Here is a 20,915-nt window from a genome sequence, read left to right on the forward strand (position 1 = left end):
CCACAGTTCAAAAGCATCAATTCTTCGGCGCTCAGCTTTCTTCACAGTCCAACTCTCACATCCATACATGACCACTGGAAAAACCATAGCCTTGACTAGACGGACCTTTGTTGGCAAAGTAATGTCTCTGCTTTTGAATATGCCATCTAGGTTGGTCATAACATTTCTTTTTTTTTTTTTTTAATAACATTTCTTCCAAGGAGTAAGCGTCTTTTAATTTCATGGTTGCAGTCACCATCTGCAGTGATTTTGGAGCCCCAAAAAATCAAGTCTGACAGTTTCCACTGTCTCCCCATCTATTTCCCATGAAATGATGGGACCAGATGCCATGATCTTCGTTTTCTGAATGTTGAGCTTTAAGCCAACTTTTTCACTCTCCTCTTTGACTTTCATCAAGAGGCTTTTCAGTTCCTCTTCACTTTCTGCCATAAGTACTGTACAATCTCACTGTATAATAATGTCTGTATTAATAGCTGGCATAAATGGAATAAATGTATAAATGGAAAGTTTATGATCCTGTAGCTCTAATAATCCATATTTCTATTTCTCAGTTTACCTAAGTTTTATCAAGTATAAATCTTGCCCTATATTCTTTTTTAAATATTTATTTATCATTGATTCTTCCTTTTTTCCTTCTAGGAATTTATTCTTATTTTCTTCGCCGTTTTAAGACAACTGAAGTCCTCTAGGATTTATTTCTCATCATCACAATATACCAACCCTTCCCCACACCATTTCTAGTCCCCTTGATTAAATTTGCTTTCTTGATTTGTTCCCAGGCCTGGATTACTGTTATCACTGAAACATACGCTCCAATCATATGAAAATCCTTCTGAGGGCTATTGATCTCCTTGTTTCCTTCCCCCTAAAGGACCATGAGCTATCAATCAGGTCCAGTGCTTTCTCTTTGTAGATGCTTCTCCTTCCCTGCTTCCTCTCTTCATCTTACCATCATTCTCCTGTCTCTTACACACCAAAACCAAAATCCCTCCACTGATTCAGCCTTTCCCTTCTCTCTTTTTATCCCCTGTAAAATGGTAACATCATCTCACAGTTTTTATTTCTTCACGTCTCAACTTACTGTAAAAAGAATTTTCCACCTCCATACACTTAATACGTTGTTTTAAAGTCACTTATAAACCCCTTGGTATCACTTAATACCTCAGATCTTTCCTTTTTTGTTGGAATGCTTTCCTCCTGTGTTTCCATTACACCTTGTTCTAGTAATGTACCTTCTGCCACCTTCACCATTCTTGTACAGCAAGTGTTTGTTCTTTTTCATTTTGTTTCATTTATTTTTTGCATATCTTCTCATTTTGCTTTTCAGAGGTCTGTCTTTGGTCCTGGTCTCAAACTTACAAAATTTCCATGGGAAAACTAATCAATTCCTATCATTTTAATTTCTACTTCTTTTTCTTTTTTAAAATGATTCCTACATTTATATCTTTAAACTCTCCACTAAACTCCAGATATCATATTTCTGGTTGTCCTCTAGATATCTGCTCAATGTATGTGTTCCTAAGCCTTCTAAAATCTATTAATTTTATTCCCTTCCCCCTGTTATGCCAAGTGGCAATTTTCCAGAGGAAATAGGCTCCAAACTTTTTATCCTTAAGTGAAGATGATGTGTCAATCTCTCATCAAATATATATATATATATATATATGACTTGAGTAAGAAATAAACCTCTAATATTTTTTGGAGTTTGTTGTTATTGCTGTCTGGATCAGCTGGGCCTAACTGATTCAAAATCCAAAACCAAATTCATTGCTGTTTCCCTGAGCACTATTAACAGAATGAAGGACATGCTCTTCTCATCTGCTCTTATTCCTCTATTCCATTTTCTTTGTGTTTTCTGAGCCATCAATATCTACCCACTCAAGCAGGCTAGGCACCTGGAAGCATATCTAGACTTCACGTTCATGTCCACCCACATTCCTGATTCAGGTAGTTCTATAGATTCAGTTTCCAAGTATCCCTCAAATATTTTCTTTTATTTCCATCCTTAGTATACATCTTCTCATTATCTGTTGCCTGAACTATTTCAGTGAGTTTGTAAATGATTTCCTTGTCTCTAGAATCAGGCTTCCCTAAGTCCATATGGCTATCAGAGTAACTTTTATAAAACAAACTTTGTTTATTCCACTCTCCTGTTAAAATCTCTCACCAGTGCTTACAGAATAACACTGAAATGCTTTGTCATGGTATATTAGACTCTTAATACTCCAGGCCTTTTCACTCTCCTCAACCGCATCTCTGCTCCAGCAACACCTAACCCCGTGAAGCACTGGTCCTTCCACTCTTGCATCACACACACACACACACACACACACACAGTCCATTTGTCTTCAACTGATCCTTCTTGAAATCCCAATTTTGGTTTCTTTTACTTTAAGAAGGTTTTCTAGTTTTGACGCACATCAATTCTCTCCTGATATTACTTCTTGGCTTAAAATGTGCTTTTGCTATTGAATGTGGCAATTTTTAAAAACCTTTGCTCATACAGCCACTGTGATAGCCATAGATGGCCATGGCTGTAATCCTCTTGAGAATAGGGGGTTATCTTACTGCAATAATATATGGAAAACACAGAACTTAGCACATTACAGACACCCTAAAAGATGTTTACAAAATGGAAATGATAAGCCTTTTCCTCAGATAGTTTAGCATCTGCTAAGGGTTACATTTTTTATATAACTTAAAATTTATAGAGAGCTTACTGTGTGTCAGGCACTGTAGCAACTATTCTGTAAGTTTTATTTTATTTAGCCTAACAGTAAATCTAGGGCACTGAAACATGCATTAGATACCTATCCTTACTGATTTCATTATCTGAAGCAAACCCTATTTCACCTTTCTGACAGGTAGTTCATTATAGGTTCTTGGGTATTAATTGGATGGATTTCTTTCCTACACAGTAACTGAATGAATAGCAGAAACATTACAGTTTACATTTGGGGTTTTTCTCTACAACTTTCAAGAGGAAGTTCAGCTATTTTGAACAAAAATTATGACAAGTTTCATGGACCTCTATGATAAGTAAGAAGTAACTTAAGTAAGAGACACAGGCACAGAGGGGTTGATTAACTGGTTCTACATTATAACTTTTAAGACTTCATTATTATTCTACACACAACCATCAACCACAAAAGAATTTGCTAATTATCATTGAGTGGCACAATTCCAAGAGTGACAGAATTGTATAGATGACACTCAAGACTTATTTTGGAGGACACTGATAAGATGTTGGAAGAGCTCTAGGCCCAAATCCTATGACTCCACTCTCTGGTCCTCTAGGTCGGAACATGCCTTTTATAATTCAGTTCTTGCAACTCTTTCATCTTCAAATAATAATAGGCAGATGTAGGAACCTAGACTTCCTAGGTTCAAACAAACAAGGGACTTGCCTGGTAATCCAATGGCTGCAAAGCCAGGCTCCGGATACAAGCGGACCCGGTTCCATCCCTGGTCTGGAGACTAGATCCCACACGCTGAAACTACCACCTGGTGCAGCCAAACAAATCGTTTTAAAATATATTTTTTTAAAAAGAAACAAGGAACTAAAAAAACAAAAAACCAACCAATATTCCTTTCCTAAGGAGTCCAGAGCCAGTGGCATTTGCCGAAGGCCAAAAGCCATGGGACGATGGAGCAATGACCTCCCTCTTGGCCTTTTTTGCAGAAATACACAAAACGTGTAGAATCGCTTAGGTTTAACCCCTCCTAGCCTCATCACTTGGAAATTGGATGCTCTGAGGAATGTTGTATCCCACCCTACCCCCGCAGCCAAGGGTGAAAGGGTGATTAACAATCGCTTGGCAAAACAGCTTCCCAGGCCATTTGGGAGTTGCACGCGTTCGTCCCCGGGGTTCGGGCCGCTGCGCCTTCACGCGCAGCCTTTTTGTTTACTCCGCCAGCAGGGGAGACAGGGAGCGAGCGTGTAAAGATGCTCCGGGACCCGGGGGCTATATAAAGCTTTGGGTTCGGGCCAGGTGGGTGCCAGGGGCCAGCCTGTCCATGGAGATCGCGAAACGTACGGAGAGCGGAAGCGGCCAGTGCGTGCACCTCTGTCGCCCGCCGCCAGCTCCAGATCTTCCGATGCAGCACAGGGGCGCGGACTCCGGGTACAACGCCTTGGCCCCGCCTCGCGCTTACCCCGCTCCATCCCTCCCGCCTGCCCCTTCCCGGCTCCTCCCCTCGGATCTTCCAGCCCCACACCCACCCCGCCCGGGCTCAGCTGCGGTCAGGTCTCCTGGGTCTAGGTTCGCATCTTCTCTGCGCGTCTTGTGCTCCCCACCTCGCAGATCCGCAGTCTTCTGGAGACCGTGGATTGACGACGGAGGAGAGAAGGAGCAGGAGGCGCCGCACAACGCCGTGGAGGCGGTGAGTGAACCGCGCGTGGCGGGCCGCGCCTCCCAGGGGCTCCGTTGATCGACCCGCGCAGGGTACGCGGGACCCCGGGGAGACGCGCGCCTGGCCTGCCCCTGGCGTATTACCGCACCAGCAGGTGGCCCTACCGGTGGCCTTGTCTGTGCTGTGCGGTGAGTGCGTCCGACGCTCCCGGGACGCGAGGATCAAGCCGGGAGGGAGGCTTCTGAGCCCCCGGGGTCACATTCCCTGCCGACGGGAGGAACGCTTGGTCGCCCGGGTTTGCAGTTTTTTAGAAAGGGGTGAGTGATAACTGCGATCCGTTTCCTTACACCCCCTCAGATGCCAGATGGCCCCGGAATAACGGACGCCTCAGGAAAGCTTTCCCAATACAGACACCCAGTCAGGTGAGTGACAGGCCTCATCGAAGGGCTCCAGCAGCTCCAGGGAAGGGTCTCGCACAGCCCTGCTCAGCAGCTGATCCCGAAGTTTTTCTCTCTTGGAAAAATCTACCTTCAAGATTTATCTTCCTAGTCTCAGAGGTCCTTTGCTCAGGGAGTTGAAAAATGTAGTTCACGCTCTCATCCTAAAGAACGGTTAATCAGTGCCCACTCAGTAAGCGCTTTACAATATCTATTATGAAGAGGGAACGCGGTAGCATTCGTAAAAGTAGAGTGATGACGTCTTGTGCCTGCGAAACAATTTCTTTTTAATGCCAAAAGGTTTGAGTGAAACTGGCTTCACACCAGGCTGAGTGGAAATATTCTTTTTTGCAAATCATAATCAAGAATGGTGTTCGCAATTGCGGTTTACAGCAAACCGAACAAATCAACAAATGGAACTTGAGACGGAAGAGAAAATGGAAACGTAATGAAAATCCCAAAGATTACAGGACCGTAAAAGCGATCGAAAGTTATTTGACCTAACAATTAAGAGCTAGTTTGCTGTTCCTAGCCACAGGAAGTCAGTCTTCCTGCAAGATGATTAGTAGCTTTTAATCAGGTGAAAGCTTAAGTCTTCATTGCCTGCTTTAGAGAGCTGTTAAATGAAGAGCTGTATAAAGTTTGTAGAATGTGCATGTGTTTATAATAGCACGTAGTAGTCAATAAGTGTTAGTCTCTCAGTTGTGTCCTACTGTTTGCAATCCCATAGACTGTAGCCTGCCAGACTCCTCTGTCTATGGAATTCTCTAGGCAAGAATACTGGAGTGGGTAGCCATTCTCTTTTCCAGGGGATCTTCCTGACCCAGGAATCCAACCGGGTGTCCTGCATTGCAGGTAGATTCTTTACCATGTGAGCCACCGGGGGAAGACCATAGTAGTCAATTAGTGTTGATTAATTTCCTACCCTTTGCTAGCACTAGTGAAGAACATGGGAAGAGATAATCATAGCCCTTTGGAAGTGTTATAATGGTTTACTTTGGTCAATTTTATGACTAACTCTACCAGGAGGGTGGAGGTGGGAAAGTGTCAGGGAACTGTGTATCGTAGATGTGATTACCTGGCTGAGTCTTGAGGTTAACCCAGTGGAGAACTTGTGGGGTGGGGCAGAAGACATTGAGAGGAAAAAGAATAGCACAGTTCCTTCTGGGAGCATCAAGGAACTGGCATTTGAGTGTGTGGAGCTGTGGTTACTCCAGCAGGGAAGCCAGAGCAGATCTTGTACACCTTGGTACAAGACTTTTGTCCTGCTCCTGTGTATGGCATTGGGAACTTAGGGACTTTATTCTGTAGGTGGTATTGGGGGTTACTCAAAGGATTTTAATTAAAATATTAATGTGATCAGATTTATGCTTCAGAAAAATCAGTAAGGAAATTGTATACAGCCTTAGTTAGAACATCAAAAGTGAAACTGGAAGTTATTGCAATTAAGGCATTGATGGAACTGGGTGAATTTGGGGAATGCTTAGTTGACAGAGTAGATTAGGCTTAGGCTTATGATGTATTGGATATGGTAGGTAAATAGAAGTAAAAAGACAGAATGGTTCCCAGGTTGGTGGCTGATGACCAGGTGAATGTTATACTAATGAAATGGAAATTAAGGCTTAAAAGATAACTTGGGAACAAGATAGCATGTCAGAGTTCCCATTTGTCATATTTCATGTGCTTATGGGGCCTCCAAATAGATCTGTCCAGTAAAGAGCTGCATATACAGGTCAGTGGTCCAGAGTCCAGTTCTTAAGTGGAAATACAGACTTAGGAGGCTTTGGTAAATAAACAGGGGAATCATGGCAGTGAGTCAGGTCATCTGGAGGAGTGAAAAAGGAAAGATGATCATTCTTGATAAGATGCTGGGGGAAGGCCAGCATCTAACCTGTCTACAGAGAAAGAGAGGTACACAAACCTGACTGGGAAGAATTAAACAGAACAGGGAAGAAGTCAGCAAAGTGTAAAGTCCCTGTAAGAAAAATGGCCAGTGAGAGATTCTGGGGAGACAGAGTGTGAAAATAATTAAACAACATTCTTTGGGTTTGACAGTTTTACACATTAGAAAATCAATTGCATTTTTTAGGAGCAATTTCTTTTCTGAACTAATGTAGCCATTTCTTTGTATTTCTCTTTAAGTTCTATCTTGTATATTATTGTGTGTTTCTGATTCTTTTTACTCAATTATAAACTTCTTGAAGATAGGGATCATGATTTATCTGTCTTTGAATTATGAGTTATGATTGGCATAAGAGATTACTAAAATATTTATAGGATGACTGATATTGCTTATTTAGGCACCCAATTTATAAACTTAACTGTTTGGCTAGAAACATTTATCAACTACATTGCCTATATTTTTGCTTTTTAAAATGAAGCATACTGAATATAATGAAATTTTCTCTTTGTTAGAATCAATCTGATTTGGACACATGAGGCTATTTATTGTACACTAAAATACCAGGCACTCTAGTTGGTGGTGCAACCTTATCCTTTTATTTCCCCTGAATGAAAAATAATAGAAGATCAGATGGTAAGATTAATATTTGTTGTAAATTTGAAATTTTAAGGTAATCACATTTACATGCAAATTATTTGCACAAAATCAGTATTATTTTCAATATCTCAACATACTGTTCCCAAATTTAGTTGGGTGGGGAAAAGGGAGAGAGATGGGATCAAGGTTGGGGTCAGAGATAGCCTTTTGAAAAAGTTGCTTTTTATATGTTTCTAAACTTGATTTGGTTCCATCTACATCTACAAACTAAGTCTGAGTGTCAAACAAGATGCTAGGTAATTTCTGCCTTTGTGTAAGGTGCATAATATTTTGTCATCTTTATAAAGTTTTTATCATCCCAATATTTAATGTCATGGTAGGATTCATTTTTTCCCCAAAGGAATTTGGAAATTGGAAGATAAACTTTCTTCTGTATTTTGTAAGAATAAGTATATCCATAATGCCTGAAGTAAGCTATCTAAATATTGATCTTAAGCTCATGGAGGGTTTAATGTGAATGTGATCCAACTTATAACTTGGATAAAGATTTAAAACAGTGAATCAATTATTGATACTTTATCAAATAGACTCCATGAAGGCTGTAACACCAGCATTTTAAACTCTATTTAAATGCATAAATCAGTTGATAAATATATGGAGCTCTTGAAATTTGAGCATTTCATGAGAACAAAGATTCTGAATGTGGAAAAAAAAATAAAGCATATTATGTTGTCTGCTTCTTTCAGACTATTTTGGCCAAAATCAAAGTGTTATGATTACTTATATCAAGAAGCAGAAGCTCTTCTGAAAAATTTTCCAATTCAAGCCACAATTTCATTTTATGAAGATTCTGATAGTGAAGACGAAACTGAGGAGCTGATCTGTGAAAATTAACCTGATTAGTTTTGATGACATTCAAAGTTTGTAGGTACAAATTAGATTAGTGTACAAATGTATCATAATCCTTTTAAAATTAATTTATTTGTATATAAGTTATTAATAAAATGAAATATTTAGTAATTACTATGGTAGTTGGGCCTTTTTTATCCCTACACTATAATACAATGTTGGAATTTAAAAATAGGTTCTGTTTACAAGTGTTTTGATTGTATTGTAAACATTTGGAGCTTACAAAAGATAATTTAGATTGCTTCCTCAAATTACAAATTTATCTTTGTTTATAATTTTGAAAACATTTATGTATGACTTTTCAAAGAATAACAATATTTAATTTTCAAGACTGAGTTTTGTAATATCTGGTATTTCCTACTGATCCCCATTAGATGTTGTAGTTACAGATGTGTATTATCTTATTAGGTAATGAGGAAAATCACCTTATGTTATCAATCACATGTTACTATTATGTATTAGCCAGCAGATGGTGAAAAAGATTGTAAACATTGTCTATAATTAAGATTGGGAATCAATGTTAGGAATATTAAATTTTAGCAATTTTAATGAATGGTGAGTCAAGTTATTCTCACTTTAATACTCTTCTGCTGCCCTTAAATTCAGTAGTAAAATAGCATGGGTGTTTAGTACTTATGGCACCACACTGAGGGATCCCCAGAGTTAAAACAAAACATCTTACTTAAGTGGAGTCTAAAAAGGGGGAGACAAAATGCCAGAATTTGATAATCATTTTTTCATTTCAGTACACAAGGGAGCTAAGAAATGTGGCAGATAGGAAACATTCTCCAATAATATCACCTTCCATTGCTCTGGTTCCCAGGTCCTATATTCTCATGTAAAAAATTTTCTCCTGGGAAGTGAAATAAGAAATTCTTAGTGATTAGCTTAAAAAATTTTTATAGAAGAATACATCCTTTTTTTTAATGAAAGAGAAAACAGAAGCACTTTGCATGGTAGATAGAGGTAACACAGTAATTATGATCATGAAATTCTTTTAGCTCAAATACAGTCTTTTCAATTACAAGTAGCTGAAATACAAGTGTTTCCATTGCTTAGCTAAGAAATGCCCCCTTACAATCATTGATTTACAGGCACTTTAAGAACAAGGCAATTGAAATAGAACAAGTTCAAACCATGTTTCAGAGTCAGGAAAAATTAGTTATGGAAAGAGGATAGAGAGAGTTACTTAGAACTATATTTCTTCTCTTGAAAACTTTCCTTTCACTGGATTCTACTCTCAGGATGTATGTGTTCCTCAATAGATATGCAAAACCCCACCAGATCACCAACATGGACCTTGAGCGTTAGATACTGGTGTTTGCCTGCACAGTATTTGTGCTGCTGTTATTAATGTGTTGGAATAGTATTAAGAGCCACAGTCACATTTATTGAGTGCCTACCATTAGCCAGACATCTCACTTAATCCTTACTAAGTAAAACCTAAACCCATTGTGTAAGTGGAAAATGAGGCATTGAGATATTAAAGTAACCTGCATAAGGTTGCTCATTTATTAACCCCAGGGGTGGCATCCAAACTAAACCTCAGTTCAGTTCAGTTCAGTTCAGTCCCTCAGTCGTGTCGGACTCTTTGCGACCCAATGAATCGCAGCACGCCAGGCCTCCCTGTTCATCACCAGCTCCTGGAGTTTACTCAGACTCATGTCCATCGAGTCAGTGATGCCATCCAGCCATCTCATCCTCTGTCGTCACCTTCTCCTCCTGCCCCCAATCCCTCCCAGCATCAGAGTCTTTTCCAATGAGTCAACTCTTTGCATGAGGTGGCCAAAGTACTGGAGTTTCAGCTTTAGCATCAGTCCTTCCAAAGAACACCCAGGACTGATCTCCTTTAGAATGGACTGGTTGGATCTCCTTGCAGTCCAACGGACTCTCAAGAGTCTTCTCCAACACCACAGTTCAAAAGCATCAATTCTTCGGCGCTCAGCTTTCTTCACAGTCCAACTCTCACATCCATACATGACCACTGGAAAAACCATAGCCTTGACTAGTTGGACCTTTGTTGGCAAAGTAATGTCTCTGCTTTTTAATATGCTATCTAGGTTGGTCATAACTTTCCTTCCAAGGAGTAAGCGTCTTTTAATTTCATGGCTGCCATGAAACTAAACCTATCTGACTCTTAAACTTGGCTAACTATGCAACACAACATTCGGGGGTAAGCTGCATTAGTCTACATTTCGCTCTATCTTTCAAGAAAGAGAGGAAGTTAGATGAGGAAGACCTTGTCAGTGGGTGAATGGAGCAGAGCGAGACTTTACTAACCTCTTCAACTCGTTCACTAGTCATTAGCGAGAGTTCCTAAAGGTTAAGTGTTCTCTGCACTTCACAGGAGTGCCTGTTTGCATTTGACATCTCAGCTCTTAAAAGTTCTCTTTTCTGTACAGATTGGTGCCTTCCTTAAAAGAGAGTTTCTGGCAAATCAAAATGCCTTAATAGTGTTATTTTATTCCATATTTCAAGCAGCGTGATGGTAGTGCTTTAACAATGGACAGACAGTTGTGTTCTGGGTTCACAGGCATCTCTAGAAATTTATTCTCAGATTCGGTCAGCACCAAGGCTTAGCAACAGTTTCACTCTTTAATCTTTCCACAGAATAGCTGTCACCTCCTTGCAGTGCTGAAATTCAGGGTGCAGGACGAATGAGGCATGCGTAGTTTGCACTGGTTCCAACCCTGCCCGCTCTCCATTCGTCCTGTTGGCTCCGCCTCACGCAGCCTCGACGTGCTACGTCACGGCGCGCCTCACCCTGGACGACCCCGGAAGTGGGTCGGGGGCTTGGCCTCTGCCCGGCCTCGGAGCCGGAGCGGGAGGTGTTACTCCACAGGCGTTGAGCTGAGCTGTCGAGTCGGGCGGCGGACCCCGGGTAAGGCCCGGGCCAGGGGTCCAGGATGCTGAACGTCCCTTCCCAGTCTTTCCCGGGCCCCAGCTCGCAGCAGCGCGTCGCCTCCGGGGGGCGTAGCAAGGTAAGCGCGCTGCAGTCCTCTCTTCCTGCCGGAATCTCAGGCTCCGGCACAGTCCGTTCTCTCCTTACGTACCCTCTCCCACCTCCTGTCCCCATCTCTGGCTTTCATCCCCTCCTACCCTTGCTGGCGATCTCTTTCAGATCCCATGCGTTCTCCAGTCCTGGAACTCTCTTAACCTCCATCTCTTACCAGCTGGTCCCTTTTGTTTCCCATCCCTTTATCCCGTTCTGTCAATTCCCTTCTTCCAACTCTTTTTCCCACTAATCAGATTCAGATATAAGGTAATGACAGGTTCCGTGCTTCCCATATTGTTAGGTACTCTGTATCGGCTTCCTTCCTTCAACATAACCTGATCTCCGTTCTTTTGTTCACTTTCCGAAGAAGTTGTGAGCGATCTGGGTTCCCTAGAAGAGGGGAAAGGCTGGGCAATAGCAGCAGTGACCAGTGTTTATCCCGCCAAGAGTGGGGACTCCAGGAGCTAGGGAAGATTGGAGAAGAGAGAACAAATTTCTATATACAAACCTGCTGTTAGGTTTAGGGATACTTCTCCAAGTCACACTGCCTTTCTCTCTTCCTCTGGTACTTGATTGTTTTATCACTGTCTTTTCTACTGATATCTCTTGCTAATTTTGAAGCTAATATAATGCTCTTTTAAGTTTTTGTTGAACATAGTTACTGTTACTAACAGGTGGGATGCAAATGTGTTTTATATTTGCAGAATTTAATGAAATTGTCTCCCATGTTTATTGCAATATGAATGTTGCTTGCTCCTGTTGTTTGTTAGTTCCTCATTTTATAACCACATCTTCATGTTTTGTTTTCAAGACTTCCACCTGATCAGGCCATTCCTTTCTTCATTTCTGGACTCTTGAGTCTTTAGCATTAACGTCATTTGGGAACTTCATCAACTTTGTTTTCTCCGCATGGACCTGGAGCTTGACCCTAGGTCAGAATTATGGGTTCAGAGATCTGTAGCTTTCATTAGCCTTTCAGAAGTCTCAAACCCCAACTATAATAATATAGCTGAAATTGATTAAGTGCTTACTGACAGCCTGAGTGCTTTACATGTATTACCTTGTGTAATCTTTCCAGTGATCCTGTGAAGTGGGTGCTTTTGTTATCGCCATTTCACAGCAAAGGAAACTGAGGTTAAGAAATGCTGCCTTGAAAGAGGCTTATATGGTATGACTCTGATGGTGACTTTTCTTTTATTGTTCCGTATATCGGCCAACCATCCAATCACTTGTCCTCTCCTTGGGGTTTGACCTATTTCTCTCCTTAAATGCTTGGCTAAATAGTAGAAACTTTGCAAAGAAAGAACCTCTGAATTAGAATATGAGAGTTGCTCCCCTTCTCCTTTAAAACTACCAGCCACGTTCTCAGTATCATTTAAAGGAAATGATACTGACCCAAACACTTGTGAGTGTTTGGGTCCAGAAAGTGAATAAAATAAGTTTATTGTGCAATTCAGACTCACACTGATTTTTGTGTTTTTTTTTTTTTTTTTCCCCCGCTTTGTGAACTTGTTGCTGAACTGAACTTGGGTTCACTTGCCTGACATGCAGCAAAGCCAATCCACTGACACTGGGTTGTGGTGGAGGAAAGTACAGCTTTTATTTGCAGGGCATCAAGTAGGCAGAGGAGAAGAGGGTGACAGAGGATGAGGTGGTTGGATGGCATCACTGATGGAATGGACGTGAACTTGGGCAAACTCTGGGAGATGGTGAGCTACAGGGAGGCCTGGCATGCTGCAGTCCATGGGGTCTCGAAGAGTTGGACACAACTTGGTGACTGAACAACAACAAGCAGGGAGAACAGGCACTTAATGACCAAAAGACCCAAACTCCCTGATGGCTTTCAGGCAAAGATTTTTAAATTCCGCATTTGAGATGAGAGTCTCAGGGTGCATGGTTAGCTTGTGGATCTCTTCTGTTTGGTTGCTGGTGAGGTAACATAGTGATATTTTAGAAATCTCAATCCTCTGTCTTGTTCCAGCCAGTCTAGGATCTGTATGTTTGTGGTTAGCAGTTTCTATCCCTTGAGGTTCTGGTTTCTTTAAAACAACTCAAGGACATTAGGTTGTTAACTATATCCATTCAGGAGGGACTAGGAGTCCTGTGGCTATGTTATTTTCTTGCTTGACCAATGTTCCTTGGTTTCTGCATTTTCTCACATCTGTAGTTATTAGCTGTTTGAGACTGCTCTTTGGAATTTGGGAAGGCCTCGGAGGCTAAAGCTTTTTCTAGAAACAAGAAGTAGGGACATGAACCCGGGAGGGTCCCTCAGGGCCTTGCTCAATTTCAAAACAGGCTAATCTGGAACATGTGAGAACCTGTGTCAGGATTGTATGAAATGGGTTGTAGATAAGAAGACAGAACTTAGTTGGGGAGGTTTGTGTATCATAATTGTTAGAAGCATGGACTTTTGAGTGAGAAAGACTCATTCTGTTTCCATCCCTACCTTTTAGCCTCTTTGAGTCTCTTTCCTCAGCTGTAAATGGGACTAATATGAATAATACCCATTTTATAGGATTGTTCATAGGATTAAATGAGCTAATGTTTTTCTCAGCACAGTCCTGGGTTATGGTAAGCACTTACTAGATGTTACTAGCTTGTAGGCTTTTACGCAAGCCTCATTGATTGTTGAGGGATTGCTGTGCGGAAAAACCCATAGCACAGTGCCTGGTGCAGAGAATGCACTCAGTATGGTAGCTAATGTTATTTATAATAACCAACTAATAAGTATTTATTGAGAACCTACCATATGCTGGAGATATGGTCTCTTTTGGGGAGGGAGAAATTTCCACTTTTATCCATCCCTCTTGAGTCCTTGTGGCTAGACTGATAAAGTTGACACAAGACAGATTAGCAGTAGAAAAGATTTAAATTTTATTCATGCTTTTAAGCTTTTAGATAATAAATTTGATGCTGAAAGCTCAGCTTCCGTGTATACTGGTGCTGAATCAAATCTTGGAGACAGATTTTTGGGTGAAGTAGCAAAGGATAGCTTTATTGCTTTGCCAGGCAAAGGGAGACATGTCAGGCTCCTGTCCTCAAAACCACGTGTCCTAACTTGGGCAAGATAGTGACAAGTTTTGTGGTAAAAAAGGGTGTGATCAGCTCGTGGACAGTTCTTCCAATGGGTTGGTGGTGAGGTAAATAGGAGTCACTGGAAAAGACCCTGCTGCTGACAGAGATTGAGGGCAGGAGGAGAAGGTGGCAACCGAGGATGAGGTGGTTGGATGGCATCATCAACTCAATGGACATGCATTTGAGCAAACTCCTAGAGATGGTGAAGGACAAGGAAGCCTGGTGTGCTGTTGTCCACGGGGTCGCAAAGAGTCAGACACACAGCTAAGCGACTGAACAACCACAAATAGGAGTCAACATTGACAACCTTCAGGTCCAACTGCTCTGGGGGTCTATATGCTTGTGGACAGCATACCATAACTTCCCCCACCTAGAAGGGGTTTCACTTCCTGCAAAACAGCTCAAAGATACTGTTGGGCTTCCTAGGTGGCTCAGTGGGTAAAGAATCCTCCTGAAATGCAGGAGACACAGGAGATGCAGGTTTGATCGCTGGGTCAGGTAGATCTCCTGGAGGCGGAAATGGCACCCCACTCCAGTATTCTTGCCTGGGAAATCCCATGAACAGAGGAGCCTGGCAGACTACAGTCCATAGGGTCGCAAAGAGTCGACATGACTGAAGCAACTGAGCATGCAGACTTGATGGGGAAACAGGACCTTGCCCCAAGACTGCTCTTGACTGTTTCTCCCTGGTCTCACCACCCCTCCCTTCCCTAATTAGCAACTGCTTGGATCTGCCCATTGGAACTCAGGGAAGGTCACAGAGGCTTAGTGAAGGCTGTTTCCCGATAATCAAAAAAGTGAGGGACACAGAAAAGCTAAGGATCCCAACAGGGCCCTGCATGATACCAAATTTGAGAGGAATTGATGGCACAAAGAAACTTGGGTCTGGGTACTTAATTAGTAAGGAATTTAAGCAAAGTTTGGGCTTGGGTAGTAGATTAGTAAAGAAGTAACACGGCTTGCTTATAGTCTTCTGGGCCCCGAATTTCCTATCTCTGAGAGAAGGATGTCTTTCTACCTTCCAGTACAGGAAGGGCACCTTCCACAGGGGAGATTTGTTTCCTGCTTTCAAGGAGACCAAGAGGGTGGTCCAAGTATTCATCTTGCATGGCCTGCACTGGGCCCCAACAGCTCTGTTTTCAAAGAGTTTAATCCAGTGGACTTCACAGTTATAAATGCCTAAGGACTATAATAGTCTGTTATGACCATGAAGAAGTTGGTGCCAGAGAAAGCTTCTGGAGGAAGTAATGTCTGTGGCTGGGAGGGGCGAATCATCTTCCATTTGCCTAAAATATAGAACTCTAGTATTCGTGCCTGGAGAATCCCCATGGACAGAGGAGCCTGGTGGGCTACAGTCCATGGGGTCACAAAGAGTCGGACATGACTGAACGACTAGAACGACTAAGCACAGCATAGCAAAGTATAGAATGGCTTCCCAGATGGCTTAGTGGTAAAGAATTCGCCTTCCAATGCAAAAGATGCAGGAGACACTGGTTGGATCCCTGGGTCAGGAAAATTCCCCGATGGAGGTAATGGCAACCCGCTCCAGTATTCTTGCCTGAGAAATGCTATGGACAGAGAACCTTGGCAGGTTACAGTCCATGGGGTTGCAAAGAGTGGGATGAGACTGACTGAACATGCACTCTTGCAAAGCATAGAATGGGAAGGGACAAAAGTTCAGAAATGGAGCTAGTGAAGTCAACTCTGACCAGATTATAAAGGGCCTGGTCAACCTCTGTAGGGAATTTAGAAACATTATAAGAAATATGAGGAGCCACTGAAGGAGGCAGGGCCCTGGATTAGATCTGCATTTCCAAAAGATAACTTTTAACTACCCTACAGGTGTGGAATGGTGAAAGAGAAGTGATTTTGGTTTGGGATAGGAAAAATCATATGTGTTCTCACACTTCATTTATGAAGACCAAGAGACCTAGAGAGTTGTAGTTAGTGATGGTAAGGATGGATGATGAGGATTAGTAAGAAGGAATGTGAAGTTGCCAAGACACCACAGACCTATTAACCTGGCTATTTTGGGGACAATTGAATGTCTAAAATAGATATGATTTAGGGAATTGAGATATTTAAATGTTTTAGTCCCTTTGGGCTTCTCTAACAGAATACCATAGGTGCCTCATAGACAACAGAAACATTTCTCACACTTCTAATTGATCTCAGGTCAGCTCGACCTGTAGCAGCTTGAAGCGGGGCTTCGGTTCCTGGCCAGAGTTTAAGTTGTGGCAGTGAAAACACTGAATCCTAGCCAATAGACTAGCGGTCAGTGACAAGGCCCTGGACCTTCAGTTTTGCAGAAAAAATTCCCACAAAGACAGGAAGTGGTGAGACAAGTAAAGTATTTATTGGGAGGAAAAAGAGTACAGTACACGTGGATAGACACACAGGCAGACTAAGAGAGAGTTGCTGAATCGTACTTCCCTGGGGGCTCAGATGATAAAGCGTCTGCCTGCAATATGGGAGACCCAGGTTCGATCCCTGGGTTGGAAAGATCTCCTGGAGAAGGAAATGGCAACCCACTCCAGTATTCCTGCCTGGAGAATCCCAGGGATGGAGGAGCCTGGTAGGCTACAGTCCATGGGGTTGCAAAGAGTCGGACATGACTGAGCAACTTCACTTCACTACACGTGTCCTCATGGCAGTTTGAATTACTTACATGGAGCATATTTTCTGGGGTTTTTTTGGCCAGTCATTTTGATTTCCCTGGTTCAGAGACTGTATTTGATATATCTCAGAATCCTCCCATGTGTGGGGGGACATCTTTTAGCCAAGATGGACAATGAGCCTATGGGTAAAGAGCATCAGTTGGCATCAGTCCCCTTTTGACTTCCAAAGAGCCTTTCTGCACAGATGTAGTCAGGGAGATCTTTCTCAGTTGTCCAGATTTTCTAGTCTTGGAGTTTTGGTCCACCAGGAATGAATCTCCAATGACTTTACCCTGGGGGGGCCCACCTACCTCTTGCCTTATCGTGACTGGGAATTCCAAGATCAGTGCAAAACTGGCCAGTTTTGTGTCTGGTGAGAGCCTTATTCCTGTTTTGTAGCCATCTTTTCTGGAGAAGGCAATGGCAGCCCACTCCAGTACTCTTGTCTGGCAAATCCCATGGACAGAGGAGCCTGGTAGGCTGCAGTCCATGGGGTCACTAGTAGTCGGACACCACTGAGTGACTTCACTTTCACTTTTCACTTTCATGCATTGGAGAAGGAAATGGCAACCCACTCCAGTGTTCTTGTCTGGAGAATCCCAGGGACGAGGGAGCCTGGTGGGCTGCCATCTCTGGGGTCGCAGAGAGTCAGACACGACTCAAGTGACTTAGCAGCAGCAGCCATCTTTTCAGTGTCCTTACTTGGTGGAAGAGGTGAGGGAGCTCTCTATATTGCCTCTTTTATAAGGGCCTTAATCCCAACAACCTCATCACCCACCAAAGGTGCCACTTCCTAGTACCAGCATATCAAGGATCAGCATTTCAACCTAATTTGGTAGGGGGATACAAACATTCAGTCTATAGCAATAAGCTTCCTCGAATAATGTGACTGCTTTTACGTTAAACAGTTATCTGGTACTATGTTACATACTAGTTATACAGGTTAGATGTGTGGAAAAATTTCCACTAGGGTGTCTTAACTGGTTAAAATACTAATGACATAATAATACCCCTTATCAAAAAGCCTTGAAAATGTATTAAAACAAAACCCTGCAAAATCCCAAACATCTTGTTATTAGACCCTCTGAACAGGTGCAGGCAAAGTTTTGTGGACAAGGCAAGATAATAAATATTTTAGGCTTTGAGGATGTCATAAGGACTCAATCTCTTCACCATCACCAGCACCGCCACATGTAGAAATTATTCTTGGCTCAAGGGCTACACAGAAACAGAAACAGGAACAGGCCAGTTTGCCAACCCCTTCCCTAGAGTGTGGCAGTTTTATTATCTTCTATTACTTGATAACCTTTGTTTCTCAGTGGATGGATTCTTAGAAAACATCTTTCTATCTCATGTGAGTTCTAATAGCCTGTGTATGTTGAAAGTCCAGAAAGTCAGCGTTAGCCAATTGTTTCTATTTTCTTTTTTTTTAAATGGCATTTGTGACATCACCATATTGGTTTTTTATTTTTATTTTTTTAATTTAATTTAATTTTTATTTTATTTTTAAACTTTATATAATTGTATTAGTTTTGCCAAATATCAAAATGAATCCGCCACAGGTATATATGTGTTCCCCATCCTAGACCCTCCTCCCTCCTCCCTCCCCATACCATCCCTCTGGGTCGTCCCAGTGCACTAGCCCCAAGCATCCAGTATCGTGCATCGAACCTGGACTGGCATCTCGTTTCTTACATGATATTTTACGTGTTTCAATGTCATTCTCCCAAATCTTCCCACCCTCTCCCTCTCCCACAGAGTCCATAAGACTGTTCTATACATCAGTGTCTCTTGCTGTCTCGTACACCGGGTTATTGTTACCATCTTTCTAAATTCCATATATATGTGTTAGTATACTGTATTGATGTTTTTCCTTCTGGCTTACTTCACTCTGTATAATAGGCTCCAGTTTCATCCACCTCATTAGAACTGATTCAAATGTATTCTTTTTAATGTCTGAGTAATACTCCATTGTGTATATGTACCACAGCTTTCTTATCCATTCATCTGCTGATGGACATCTAGGTTGCTTCCATGTCCTGGCTATTATAAACAGTGCTGCGATGAACATTGGGGTACACGTGTCTCTTTCCCTTCTGGTTTCCTCAGTGTGTATGCCGAGCAGTGGGATTGCTGGATCATAAGGCAGTTCTATTTCCAGTTTTTTAAGGAATCTCCACACTGTTCTCCATAGTGGCTGTACTAGTTTGCATTCCCACCAACAGTGTAAGAGGGTTCCCTTTTCTCCACACCCTCTCCAGCATTTATTATTTGTAGATTTTTGGATAGCAGCCATTCTGACTGGTGTGAAATGGTACCTCATAGTGGTTTTGATTGAGGGAGAGATGGCAGAAATGGGAGAAAATAATAGCAAATGAAGCAACTGACAAACAACTAATCTCAAAAATATACAAGCAACTCCTACAGCTCAACTCCAGAAAAATAAATGACCCAATCAAAAAAATGGGCCAAAGAACTAAATAGACATTTCTCCAAAGAAGACATACAGATGGCTAACAAACACATGAAAAGATGCTCAACATCACTCATTATCAGAGAAATGCAAATCAAAACCACTATGAGGTACCATTTCACACCAGTCAGAATGGCTGTTTCTATTTTCTTCTATCAAATCTCATTTGATTTTTTAAGGCAAAAAATTGTTGGTCCAGGTTGGTAAGCAGCTATAACATATTAGTGATAGAGCCAGGACCAAAACTTTTCTTCTGACTCTGGGGTCAGTACTACCCTTGGACTGTGATTTCATTAGATTGACATTTGTGTCCAGAATTTCTAAACCCCATCTCATGGCCCAGGCGTTAATGTTCCATTTGTAATTCTAATACACCCTCCTAAAGATGGAAGAAGATTTTTAGAATTTTTAGATTTGTTTTCTTATTCTTTTGAGTGGGAATCTGAGTAATGAAGTGTCCTGAAGACAAGCAGCAGGAGGGGGAAGGAAATTCAGCTGATTTGAAGAAGCCACGTTGAATTCTTCCCTTTTCCTTTTTGAGGTCCCTCTGAAACAGGGCAGAAGTCTCATGGATTGGATTCGACTGACCAAAAGTGGAAAGGACCTAACGGGATTAAAAGGCAGATTAATTGAAGTAACTGAAGAAGAACTTAAAAAACACAACAAAAAAGATGACTGTTGGATATGCATAAGAGGTAGGTGGAATTTACTGTGTACTGCAGAATGTTTTGGCGGGCTTTCCCCTTGTAATGCCGTATACTTCTTGGCCCTGTTACTTGGTAATATGATTCACAGTTAGTAACAAAACGTTAGTTACAGTTAGTAACTGTAAACACAATTTTCAGTTAGTAACAAACATTTGCAGTTAGTAAAAAACATGCCTTATGCTGGACAATAAATAAATTCTTTAATTCTGAATTTGAACAGTATTTCTCTCTAAATCAGTGTTCATACAGTATTCCTGTACTGTATTCCCTTTGAAAGAAAACAAGCGTTTGACAGATAATATAATACAAAGTAATAAAATTATTCAGCAGCATCTAGTTTAAATGCATTAATGTTCCACCTTTGTGTCTTACAACAGAATTCCATAGGAAAAAAGTGTCTCTTAAACTCTAAAGTAAATCAGAAAGCCCACATTAAAGCAGGATCTTTTGTTCTCATTTGCAGCAATTTTTATTACTTAATCCATGTTTGTTAGCAATATTAGTTACCTGATTTTCCTAGCCCACAACAAATTAGAAGCAACAAATTGGAAATACTGAGTTGGCCAAAAAGTTCATTCAGATTTTTCCATAAGATATTATAGAAAAACCTGAACGAAATTTTTGACCAACTCAATAGATAGATTGGGGAGAATGAGCAGAGAAATAGAACAGTAGCTGATGAAAGTAGATTTCGTGGTGTCTGCCAACCTGGCATGGTGAGGGAAGCAAAAACAATGAAGGGCTTACAGCTCTACGCTGGGTCTCGACAGAGTCCTTGAGTCATCCAGCAAGAGTTCAGTATATTTGCT

At 41.6% G+C, this 20,915-nt stretch overlaps 2 protein-coding genes across 3 annotated transcripts in view; both read left to right on the top strand.

Moving 5' to 3' along the window:
- Nucleotides 1-8,233, top strand: part of RIPPLY2 (ripply transcriptional repressor 2) — a 21,200-nt gene extending 12,967 nt beyond the window's left edge. Inside the window, exons 2-4 of the mRNA XM_010834752.1 lie at nt 3,828-4,383; nt 4,711-4,775; nt 8,037-8,233. Coding sequence (XP_010833054.1) covers nt 3,828-4,383; nt 4,711-4,775; nt 8,037-8,184 — 769 coding nt within the window. The 3' untranslated portion in view covers nt 8,185-8,233. The remainder of the gene's footprint in view (nt 1-3,827; nt 4,384-4,710; nt 4,776-8,036) is intronic.
- A 2,725-nt stretch (nt 8,234-10,958) lies between these two features.
- Nucleotides 10,959-20,915, top strand: part of LOC104984749 (cytochrome b5 reductase 4) — a 117,011-nt gene continuing 107,054 nt past the window's right edge. For both annotated transcript variants that reach the window (XM_010834654.1, XM_010834655.1), the window contains exons 1-2: nt 10,959-11,180; nt 19,941-20,094. In XM_010834654.1, the coding sequence (XP_010832956.1) occupies nt 11,106-11,180; nt 19,941-20,094 (229 nt within the window). In that variant the 5' untranslated portion in view covers nt 10,959-11,105. The remainder of the gene's footprint in view (nt 11,181-19,940; nt 20,095-20,915) is intronic.

This window comes from Bison bison, unplaced genomic scaffold (assembly GCF_000754665.1).
Source record: "Bison bison bison isolate TAMUID 2011002044 unplaced genomic scaffold, Bison_UMD1.0 scf7180017864035, whole genome shotgun sequence".
Lineage (NCBI taxonomy): Eukaryota > Metazoa > Chordata > Mammalia > Artiodactyla > Bovidae > Bison > Bison bison.